The sequence below is a fragment of the Plutella xylostella genome, chromosome 29, assembly GCF_932276165.1.
Source record: "Plutella xylostella chromosome 29, ilPluXylo3.1, whole genome shotgun sequence".
Lineage (NCBI taxonomy): Eukaryota > Metazoa > Arthropoda > Insecta > Lepidoptera > Plutellidae > Plutella > Plutella xylostella.
In genome coordinates, this window is record NC_064009.1 from 3,542,222 (window position 1) to 3,554,886 (window position 12,665).

General features: G+C 37.4%; 1 protein-coding gene across 4 annotated transcripts; it reads left to right on the forward strand.

The window, feature by feature from the left end:
- The first annotated feature begins 87 nt into the window (after positions 1 to 87).
- Positions 88 to 12,625, forward strand: LOC105384769 (target of Myb protein 1). 4 transcript variants are annotated; one of them, XM_048631615.1, is made up of 16 exons: positions 88 to 242; positions 492 to 739; positions 1,937 to 2,044; positions 3,279 to 3,374; positions 4,143 to 4,247; positions 4,560 to 4,568; positions 4,697 to 4,705; positions 5,050 to 5,058; positions 5,890 to 6,033; positions 6,367 to 6,518; positions 6,856 to 6,935; positions 7,389 to 7,454; positions 9,101 to 9,203; positions 9,648 to 9,738; positions 10,191 to 10,250; positions 10,676 to 12,625. In XM_048631615.1, the coding sequence occupies exons 1-16, from the start codon at positions 188 to 190 to the stop codon at positions 10,868 to 10,870; spliced, it is 1,530 nt and encodes a 509-aa protein (XP_048487572.1). In that variant the 5' UTR covers positions 88 to 187; the 3' UTR covers positions 10,871 to 12,625. The 4 variants fall into 4 exon arrangements, with proteins under 4 accessions (XP_048487572.1, XP_048487575.1, XP_048487573.1 ...); XM_048631618.1 differs by lacking the exon at positions 10,191 to 10,250; XM_048631616.1 differs by lacking the exon at positions 5,050 to 5,058.
- Positions 12,626 to 12,665: the final 40 nt, after the last annotated feature.

Below are 12,665 nucleotides of genomic sequence, written 5' to 3' on the forward strand. Positions count from 1 at the left end.
TTGCGTTTTAACGTGCACAAAGAACATAAACTACTTGAACGTGAACTACCTACTGAATTTCCGAACGTGCTTCTGCTTATGTTTTGACAGATGTGTTCATTTTATTGACAATTTGACAGTGACAGTTTGCTTACAGTGAAATTAGCGATATCATTTTTGTTGATAAAATATAAATTATCGAGTAATAATGTCTTTCTTTGGAGTAGGAAATCCCTTTTCAACACCTGTTGGCCAAAAAATAGGTAAGCATTGAATTCTGTATTCACACCTATACACCATCCTTAATTTTACTTTCTTTTTGTTGCGCACTAATCCCGAAAGTATCAATTTCTCTTTGTTGTGGCTTCTATACCTGCGTATAAAACAACAAGCCGGACTATTAGGCAAATAAATCAATAATTTCAATAAGCACAGTTCCAATCTGTTACTAAATAGCCCTAAGATTTCTCTTAAAAATTGTTGTGAAATACAAAAAAAACTATTATTTTCAGAGCAAGCTACAGATGGCTTACTACCGTCGGAGAACTGGGCCCTCAACATGGAAATCTGCGACCTCATCAACGCGTCTCCGGAGGCCGCCAAGGACGCCATCAAGGCGATCAGGAAGAGGCTGACTCAGAGTGCGGGCAAGAACTACACGGTGGTGATGTACACCCTGACCGTGCTGGAGACCTGCGTCAAGAACTGCGGGAAGCCGCTGCATGTGCTCGCCTGCCACAAGGAGTTCATTTCTGAACTGGTAAGTAGCTTTAGAGAGTTTTAATTTTAAGACTTTAACTGATCTGCTTTAGTGGATCTTGCTAACTCTGTGTCAACTAAAAATGGTAAATAAGCAAAAAGATAACAAAATATGTATCAACAGCCCATACACAAAAATAATAATTTTACTAGTGGATTGAAAGAAACTGAGATTGAAATTTATGAACTATGCTGCAAAGTTTTAAGTTTGATTTCCAATGGCACCGGTTGGTTCTACCAATCACCTATACACATATGTATATTTGATTCATATTAGTCATCTTGTTTGTTATGTAACAGAATACCTGACATTGAAGTTGATGCATTAATGTTAATGAATAAAGTAGTTCATAGTCATAGCAACAGATTGTGTCTTTATTATTTAAATTTTGATAATTTCAAAGTGCATATTTTTAAAGTATACATGGTAGATTTATCTTTTACTTACTATGAGATAAAGTATTTTTATAAGATTATGATTAGGCAGGATTAACAATAACAATTTGTTCTTTTTGTCATAAAGCTGTAGACAAGACAAACATTATTATTTTTATCAATGATGAATAATAATTCAGATATGGTTTTGTATAAACAGCATCTTTGTAACACATAATCTTGATGTCTGTTATATTCTCAGATAATGTGAGAAAGCAAAATAACTAGGTACTTATCATTACTTTAACCAAAATAACTACCATAATTTCACTTTAACTTCTAACACATAGTTTAATGTTTATATACCAATGTTAGCTTTTTATTAAACAGACATAATTAATAAACAAATTAGTAGACATATACACACATAAATGGGTGTGTTTTGGTCACTAACACATTATGTAACAAAGTGGAATGTTATACTTTAAATACTGGTTTTAAAAATGATAAATTTATTTTGTTTCATGTGGTAGGTATTTACTTCTTAGATACAATAACTATTGGTTTAAAGTATTCCACTGTAGGCTCACCTCTTTGTTTCACCAAATTCCATAGACCTGTGTCCCCATGATCCATAATTTCTTGTACTTATGTTTTATTGGCCTCTATCCAAATACAATTCATCTTAAAACTTTATTTTTATTCTTAATTAGAATATGATAGTGAGAATTGTAATAAAATATATAATAAATATAAATAAAAGTATACATACATAAACTCTCCAAACTTATCTGTAAGATTTTTATATTATTTTATATTTCAGGTAAAACTCATTGGACCCAAGAATGACCCTCCAACTATAGTACAAGACAAAGTGCTCAGCCTCATCCAGTGCTGGGCAGACGCATTCCAAACTCAACCTGACCTACAGGTAAATAAGATTGAAATCAGCTTTCCCCAAGGCGTGACTGAATTACTATAATTCATGCGTTTCTTTTCACAATAAATTTTTATGAGCAGTAAATTTCCGAACATAATTTTACGAATTGTACTAATAGTACCTATAGCCTACCTATTACATTATAAAATACATTGAGGTGCAAAGAAACAGTTCCACTTACAAAATGCAGACACTAAATGGCTCAAATTTTTTAAAACATTTAATAGGAAATTTGAACGAATTTTTTTTTTTTGTTGGGAATATTCTGATGCACCGATTGTAAATATTGCAGAAGGCGTCATTGAGTTAGTTTTTTCCGTTTAGGAGTAATTTGGTGATTTTTTAATGGAACTTTTACATTGCCCATGTGTGTATATTCGGTCATTTACATACATTCGTAATTATGTATTCTTATTCAACATTTACTATGGTACCAGAGAAACCATAACATAATTACTTCTTATTATGTTTAATAAAAATAAGAAAGCAATGTAAAACTCTGTTTTTTACAACTTACTTACATCTTACGTAAACAACAAGCTCTAACAATCACTGATTACGTTTGCCGGTTCGCTGAACTTGCACAATCGGCTATCTTTCTAATCCATGGAGGTATGATTCTAAACAAAGTAGATAAAGAAAATACGACAATGTCAGATCTAATGCGGCCATTTACCTGCTCAAAAATGATAGAGCAACTGTGTAAGGCTTCAAAATAGAATTATTTTTAGCTGGTACTGTTTTGTTAAGAATGTCGGGAACATAGCGTCTTGAGCTTGACCGTCGATAAAATTCAATCACTTTGTGTCTAGCGTGTGAACTTGTACTTATATCAGCCTTCTGAAGGTTTGATGGCTGAACCACTTATCATCATCATAATCATCGGTCCTCTAAGCCATACTGTTGGATTTGGACTTCTTTTTGTGTACACCCTATATAGTGCATTATGGCCCACCTCGGAGGCTAAATGCGGAAAGTCTATAGATAAATCAGCCTTCTGCGTCGTCTTGACATGACCCGCGACCAAAGCGTAGGTCACACCCACAGCTAGCGAGCGATCTAGGCGGCTAGTGATCAGCCGCTCTTTAGGTACTTTCAGCTCTTTAGGTTACCTGAAATGTTTTAGGCTGCCTAGATCGCTCAGTTCGCTAGCTGCCGTTGAAGCCTATTCTTTAGTGTGTATTCTCTCCTCATTTATAAAACGTATTCGTGTTGTATGTTACAGGGTGTCGTGCTGATCTACAACGAGTTGAAGCAGAAAGGCGTTGAGTTCCCAATGACTGACTTGGACGCGATGGCGCCGATCTTCACGCCTCAGAGGGTAAGTGGTGCCTGCACAGATTAGGCACACGACTCTTACGTAATTACATTTCAAACTTGCCCGGAAAAATGGCTTGGAAGGAGATGAGTGCTATTTCAGGGTGGTTCCTTTATTAAATGCCATGGATTATTGGTTTATACATGAAATAGGTGCCCATTTATGTACCCTCTTTTACCTATATATACATATTATTATTATGTTAATTGTGTATCGCATCATACTCATTGTTTTAGAATAATACAATTAATATATTTTTTCTTCTATTGCTAACCTTTCAAATCTATTGTGTCTACTTTTACAGTTACATGTGAGTGATTTTGACGATTATTTTATTTTATACATACCTATTTACAAACTGATGGTATCGGTGAATCCAATGTATGTAGGAACCACATACTTCAATCCTACAAAAAAAGCACACTACACCATCATATTTTACTCAATTCAGTTAGAGCGAGACCACAATGGTGTTAAATTCGAATCACCATACAATCAATACCTTAAATTTGCGCCATTTTCATTTAGTTTCAATATCCGCACGACACTGTATACCTTCTTCTTCTGCCATTGTGGAGTCCCATGTGACAAGCGATTGTGTTTGTGGATTTTAAATGCACATGCACAACAGTAAGTTCGGGCGACCTCTTATAAGGTTTACCTATTTCGCACTTGTTTTGCAATAATCTGTTTTACTATCCGCAGAGCGTCCCCAAGGTTTACCTACTTTCTTGTCACTCATTTGTTAATAATCTGTGTTCCCATTCACAGAGTGTCCCGGACGGCGCGGGCGACCCGGCCGCGTCGCCGCAGCGCGTCGGCGCAGCGCAGTCCACCCCCAGCATACAGCTGCGTGACATCATGCCGCAGAGCACCGTAAGTAACTATACGCATGTGCTGAGTCAGACGCCTTTAGTTTGGAGTTTATTTGACTGTTTTTGCGATACTTAAATAGAAATTATGCAGTTTGGTGGATCATATAGTATTACAATAGGTGTAATACGGTTATACTAATAACTTCGTCGATCGGTCCACTCTAAATGGATATTCAACAGAACATAAAACCAGAGCTCAATAAATATTAAGTCGTGATTGACACTAAACACAAATTCTATTATGCATTATCTTCTCACTGACGTTCACTGCTCCATGTCCAATTATTCTAATATTCATTTTCTTTTGTTTCAGGACAGCATCGTAAGTTTATAATTCACAATCATAGTAGTTGATGCATAGACTTTTATTATTATGAGGTAGGTGTAAAATTAAGTAAAGAATATCGTCCGAGTCAGAAAGTGTCCTTAATATGTTTATTTTTGTTACAGAATACAGTCGTAAGTTAAAACATACAGTTATACACACACATACAGTAGATTTCTAATATTGAATAATGATGATAGATCGCTTTAAAACATTGCAATACTTTAATTTCACTTTATCTTATAAATAAATAAATACGCACTTTCAGGCAAATGTTGTGAGTTGTAAATTTTTATAAATATTAATTTCATCAATTAATTTATGACCCAAGTCGAGTAAATAAAACATAATATATTATTTCTTATTCAAAACAGTACAAAATATCATTTGAACTTTTCTATAAGTACATGTTTTCCAAGTCAGTGTTGTGAATATATTTTAATGACAATTTCAATACCTACGTATTTTTCTATTGCAGGATAAATATGTGAGTTTTCATATATTATTATAATGAAGTATAAAAAAACAAATGAATATATTAGTTAACAAGTTGAAATGCAGTTAAAATTCATAGACGTAATTTTTCATCGTATCTATAATACATATATACATTATTATGTTAGTTTCATCGTTGCAACATTTACTGAATTGAGGCATTATTTTCTCTGTTGCACTGAACACACCACCAATTTTTTTTTCTGTTAGTCATTCTAAAGCAAACAAATAAAATTAACAAAATTACATTTACCTTTTCCTTTTGTTGTTAGGTACAAAATATGGTTCGGTCAGTAAAAGAAGCATACTGAAGATAAAATTCGCTTTAATTTTGTGAGTGCTTTAAAAGTTTGCTTCAGAATCGCTTCCAATATTTAATTAGTTATATCATGTGTACCTAACTAGCTCTAGTAGCCTTGTTGTATAAGCCGGTAAAATGCTATAGCGCCTAGGCGGTATTAGCAAGTTGCGGAACTTATACAACAGGCGGATGCAACGGTTCAACAACAACGATTCGATTGACCAATGAATTGTTGACCCACAGTATTCGCCGAACGTTTCTCCCACAAAGGCGGTTTTTAAAAGCATGCGGATTTAATGACGCACGCGGGGATGGCAAGCCATTTTCCCGCGTCTTGCGTGCATATTCGTGATCAAATCCGCATGCTGTTAAAAACAGCCAAAGTCCGTAAATTGAGGACGAAACGTTCGTTGGTCGAAACATTGTGTGGGCATACAGTTTATGGGTCAATCGACTCTGGACGAACCGTTTCACACGCACACCACAGGGAATTTTAACCTTCCATTTAACCATTCCTTCCAGGTGACCCTGACCCCGCAGCAGACGAGCAAACTCTTCGCGGATCTAGCAGTAGTGGAGGGCAACATGGCGGTGATGGCGGACATGCTCAACGAGCTCACCGCCGCGCCGCCGCCGCACCACCCACAGGACCTCAAGCTACTTGATGTGAGTAACTGGTGTCTCATTGGTCGGGGCGGGGCCAATCACTGTTGGTGGCTTAAAGGCTTGCCGTGTCTGAAGCTGTGTTTACATGCGGCAGTTAAAATGGCAGATGTCGACTTGTGTAATGGTTTAAAAAAGTGTAGCAAACATATTACTGTAACATTTTCATATAATGTTAAGTTGCATCGACATCTGCAATGTTTATTGCTTCTGTGAACACCGCGGAAGAGTTGATCGACGGGAATAGCGCGTATTGAAACATAAGACTTGCGCCTTACCTCGCATCCAAAATTCATATCTGGTGTAACTTATATAGCTATCTAATTTGTCCCTCAGGAATTGGCAGAAATCTTGGTAGCCATGCAGGAGCGCGTGGCGGCGCTGGTGGCGCGGCTGGCGGGCGACGCGCCGCTCACCGCCGCGCTGCTGGCCGCCAACGACCAGCTCAACAACCTGCTGCTGCGCTACCAGCGCGCCGCCACCAACCGGTGAGTGCCGCAGTACTACATGACTAGTAGCTACTAGAGACATAGCCAAGTCCCAAGCTACATACTGTATATGCAAAGGCGCGTGGCGGCGAAGGCGACGCGCCATTTTTGCATACAGATTGTAAATTTCATACTACCGAAAAAAATATCCTCATATTCTACTGGTATGGCTAAACTAAAAAATTTCACAAAATTCTACGGTGAAGACCTACACTAAATTCCATAAAAGGTATAGAAATTGTAGTATGAGCTTTATTGGAATAAAAGTGAATTTGCGAAAGATTATGTGTCCACAAACATCAAAACTAAATTTTAATTTAATTCTTTGTTGTTTCAGCAATAAAGCGGCGATGAGCGGCAAGAGCCCGGCGGCGGCGCTGGGCGCGGCCATGGGGGTGCCTATGGGCAGCGACGGAGGTCAGTACATTAACTACATTACTCTCTGTATGAATATTCTTTCTTAACCCCTACTACACCCTCAACTCACCCCCCACTCTTGAGGACTTTCGATATGATCATTTGGGCATTTCAAGGAATAACTGTAACGGTTTTCAAAACTACAGAAATAATTTCCGCTGATTTTATTGAATTTCTCATACTATACATATAAAGTGGGTGCCTGTGCTATGGCTCAAAGATCTATTTCGATCGTGTGTTCCAACTTATTACGCGTATCAAATTACCTATAATAAAATTTCAGTAGTGCGAGTTCAGTAAATGTGCCAGCAGCTTTAGTTGACAGAACTGTACTGTACGGAATTTGATTATGATTAGTAGGAGATTTATAAAAGCTTGTGTTTCTCAACATCATATATTTTCTACTTCCATGATTTTGCAGTAATTATTTACGTATATTTGTTATATTCGCAGCTTCGAAGAGTGAAGATGACGCGTTGATCGACCTGAGTGACGACGTGCCCGATATTACTAAACTGAGTGAGTATTCTTGTCGGTCGAATGGCGTAGTGGTTAGTGGCCCTGACTGCTATGCCGAAGGTCCCGGGTTCGATTCCCGGCTGGGGCAGATATTTGTTTCAAGACAGATATTTGTACTCGGGTCTTGGGTGTTGATATTTATATTTAGTATCTATCTATCTATGTATTTGTGTAGATATATCATCTGTCCGACACCCATAACACAGGTTCTGCCTAGCTTGGGGTCGGATGGCCGTGTGTGAGATGTCCCCATATATTTATTTATTTATATTTATTCTTATCCCTACTCTCTACATGATTCTCCATGAGTTACACTACACGTATAAAGCCCTCTAACAGCGCATAAAGAGGAAATAAAGTTTTGAAATATTATGAAGCTACATTATCATCATCAGTCGGTAATTGTCCACTGTCCTTTTATTAGAAGTTGTTAGTTCGTTGCAGAGTTAGTGTGGTTCCATTAATAATTCCTTTACCATAGAAACTTTGTTGGTCACGTGACTTTTTACTGTGGAGAACGAAGTTATTTTTTCGCGATTTTCCATAACTATTAGAACAAAATTTGTTTACAATGATCCCCTGACCAGTGGCGGCTGCACCTAAAGTGCGCCCGTGCAACGCACTACCATTTAAAAACCTTCTAAATATGTACCTTCCTTCTTCCTATACCATACTATGTACCTACATCTAAAAATAACTACACAAAAAATACCAATATAACAACCGTAATACCTACCCTAAACAGAAATTACATAAATCTGATTATCGTTACGACTTAAATTAAATCGAGCTGGGCTATTTTGATTTCTACTGCTAAAGAATTAGATCTTATTTTTGCTTGAACAAAAACGGCCTCGTGCGCTCGGATTGTCGCACGGAGCGAGCTCCTATATTAGTATGAAACAGGATGGAAATCGCCTGGCGCGTGAGACGGAAGATGCTCAGTACAAACTGTATGCAGTTCTAGGATAAATTCGTGCGCCGCACGCGACCGGAAATTGCCGAAATAATACGAATGACGCCACGGGAGGCGCGGGCGGCGGCCTTGACTGGTGGCGTGACCTACGAACGGGAACGATGCACTTGTCATCTTATTGTCACAGTTTCACCTTTCGCGCGCGAATACGTAAATAATTTGCTAATTACTTACTAACTAAGAAAGTAGTAATGATTTCGTGAGTGTGTATGTGTGTGTGTGAGTGAAAATGAGTGCAAAATACAATATTGACTTCATAAAAAGCAATAGGACATTGCAAAATAGTCTGGACATTAAATCTGCTGGGCCGCCTCGGCCTTTAGTGCAAAACAAAAAATGAAACTTATAAGTACCTACCTGAATTTTCAAAAGTGAAATGTTCAATAAAAAGAAATGGTTATGTGGATGTGAGAGACTGATAAAAGAAATGCTTTATTTTGCTTTCCGTGTGTTGTTTTCGTTTCGGCGGAGAAGCTATTTCGCGTCAATAAATAAGGTAAAATATACTTATATTTTTTTTACTTCTAATTGTAATAGTTAATCTATTTTTCTCAAAAAAATTACTAAACCCATATAGTGCACCACCGGGTATCTGAGGCACCAGCCGCCACTGCCCCTGACTCACCCTCTTTTTGCAATACCCTGTATAATATAATGTTGTATATTCCAGCGGTGAAGGACCCCTCGGGCGACAAGTCCCCCGGCAGCTCGAAGGACGAGTTCGACATGTTCGCGCAGTCGCGCAACCTCACATATGAAAACTCCAAAACAGGGTATGCTATACTACAACATAAAAAGGGTGGACTCTTTCCCTGGCTATTCCCTACATAGTTTCGGGAGCAATAGCTTAGCTTGCTATAGTGTAACCGTGTGTGTTGATGTTGGACTAAGGGTGCGATACAGCTGTGCACTCCCTGAGGTTTGCGCACTGTGGGACGGGGGGAGAATCGGCTCGTCACATCTCTACCTCTATCTCCGTCACGTCTCTATCTCTGTCTCTGTCACGCTCGTCGCGGCCTCGCCCCGCACCTCGCATACCTCATACTCGAGTACAGCAGTAATGGCTATTACACTATAGCATAGCGTCTAGTTGTGCCACTCGTAATTTTATACCGTGTTTTCGTATTTTTTCCTATAACCCCTATTGCGTTTTCTAAATTCATTGTATATAAAACTAGCTTATGGACATTTAATTTCAATCAATGTTTGTTATTCAGAGGCAGCAGTTACGCTGACAACTTGGAAGAGCAATCGTCGTCGAGCCTGGTGGCCGCGGCCAATCAGCGCGCGACACAGGGCGCGCCCTTGGTGAGTTGACCAATCACAACACAGGAGAATTAGCATATAGTTGGACTTTAGACAGCATGATTATTATCCCTGTTAGGTAAAGTTGTTGTACGTGTGATTGATTTGTGTACTTTCTTATGTGCATTCAATTTGATAATAATTTTATCAGTAAACACGTTCATTATAGTTCGACCGAAAATCGTGACTAGGTGACGTCTTATTCCTTCATATTTATGAGTATAGTCGTGCATGCGTGCAATATCTGTGTTGTGTTATATCTCCAATCTGCCTGACAAGATTGCAGATTACGACATATTCCTCCAGTCTTGGAGGAGGCCCATATCCTGCAGTGGACTTAAATGTTTCATGCATGCACAATTTATAAACTTTTATGTTTTTTTTTCGTAAATTTTTGTAGAGTAGTATTTATGATTTGTTTTATTTTTGTTTGTTTACGTTGTGATTCCCGACAGCCGACCGGCATGGACCAGCGAGAGATCGATGAGATCGCCGCGTGGCTGGAACAGGAAAAGGTTTGATGTCAATTTGTACTTATGTTTATTTTACACATTTTTTATTTTAGTTTCCGTTGCATGCAGCTTTACCGACTTATATGTAGTACCTTTATTCTTTATTATGTTGTTTGTAGCTTAATAGAGTTTCGAAGATGATCCAAATTTACATGCAAGTGCAAGGAAAATAATATAAGGCACAGTTTTATTCGATTTTATGCTAACTGTCGACTTATGACCAAATATCAAAATGCCCGTCGCAGCTAAGACTTGCAATCATTTAAATCCACACAAGCACTGCATTTCATACATCTAGATAGAGGAATACTGAAGAGAGATAACAGCACAACCTCAATACATACCATACACATAGTACAGCTTCAAAAGCACTGCCACACCAAACACAACCATACCACCCTTACGCTAAAGTAAATTCTGCACCGCAGGCGGCGGCCTCCACGGCTGAGGGCGCACAAGAGTCGGTCACCAGCAGTGACTTCGACAAGTTCCTGGCCGAGCGCGCCGCGGCAGCCGACAACCTACCCAATGCCAACGACGATAGAGCCCAAAACACCCCGCAGCAGACCCCGAGACACCGACAGATCAAGAAAGAGGAGCCAAATTCTATGTTCGCGCTCTGATGTGCTAACTGAAGTGGTAGATATAGATATTATAACGTCACTTATGAGTATCGCAGTGTACACTCTCCTAGTTTGTTAGTCTCACCTGATTTTGATGACGTCACTTCTTCGTCGCGGTTTTGCGAGGACAGTGGCGCCGTGCGGGCGTTTTCGGAACTTTATAATGATTTGAAGAGAAATCGCAGCGTAGCTCTGCTGTTGTCTTGAAGCTAAATTGTACAAAGTTTTGTTTGAAATATATTGTAAACTATAAAAGTGTTCTCGGAAAGTAAAGCTACGTGTTTGTATAGTTTGTTTTATAGATTATTGTCTACTTGTTTGAATATCGAAAAACTATGACTAAATACGATATTAAATGTTTTTAATTTGCATCGAATTTCAAACAGTCACAGGATCTTGACGTTGGGTGTGCATTCACTGATATTTAAATCATAACTAATTAATTATTGATATCTTAATAAATAATGGATATACCATTGCGTGCCTAGCTTTGGTAGAGTAAAATTGAAATATTTTAAGCTGATGAAAACGACTAATAAATTAAATGGTGTATTAAGAAACCATGATGAGATAGTACATAAATGTATGTATATTATGTAGGTATGGTTTTAAGGCAATATTAAAACAATATTGCATGCAAATAATCATGAGATTTTTTGGAAACGATATGATTAAGTATGGATAAAGGACACAGATGGATAAAATCACGGGAGTGGAGGATTTGATACGATTGTACAGGGAATAAGTATATAGAATGTATGTATTTCTATTCTGAATTTCAACTTAAAATACTTCAACATTCAAGTCTAATAATGCTTGGTGCAAAGCTTCCCATCGTATCGGGTACAACCTAGTATTAATAAAACCAATTCGCAGTTGAGTCTCAATAACAATCCGTCTGTGAATTTAGATAATAATATAGATTTTCAAATCAAAAGTTTTCAATTCCTTTGAGGGCAGCTATAAAATACGTAAATAGATGTTACAACATACTCAATATTTTATGCTATCATAATTTACACTACCGCATGTCACTGGGTTAATTGGTTTCATTATTACTAGTTTTCAGTGTAATGTAACTACAATAGGGTAAGTTGCGACTAGTTTCACTAATGTATTACACATTTGCATAGATTTTTGTATCGCGGTAAGCATTTAAATTGAAGAATTAAAGTGTAAAAAAAGACAAGCGTTAACAAGTGCTTATGAGTATTTCAGGATTAACTTTTTATAAAGCAAGCATTTAGTGTCTTTGGTGTGATATTTTTAATCATTTTGCTGTTGTATTCCCTGTTTTTTTCTGCCCTGTATACATAGAGTAATGTTTAATTATTTATATTGCACACGTATTATTATTATGACTGTATATTTTGCTTTTGTACAATCACGATGGTTGATAAGTAGGTAAAAATTGACTGTTGTTAATTATTTAATAGAACTGAAGTCTCGAAACTGATATAAGTACGGAGATATTGGATGAAATTGATCGACGAACAACTACCTACAATGTACCTATGATATAATGAACGCAATGTTGCCAACGCGTTATTATTATTTAACTTGCACCAAAGTAACAGACTCAAGCTTGGATTAACACATTTATATTTTAACCATTCCATTACGTTTATAAATACTAGAATTTTATTTTGTTCTTTTGGTGTTATTGTGATAATTTTGACAGAACAACATTGTTAAGTATTTATAGTTATGTTTTGTTGTATTCAATGTATTTAAAATAAATCATTTACCAGATAATTATGAATTTGGAGGACCTATCGAGGATAAGAACAGAAAC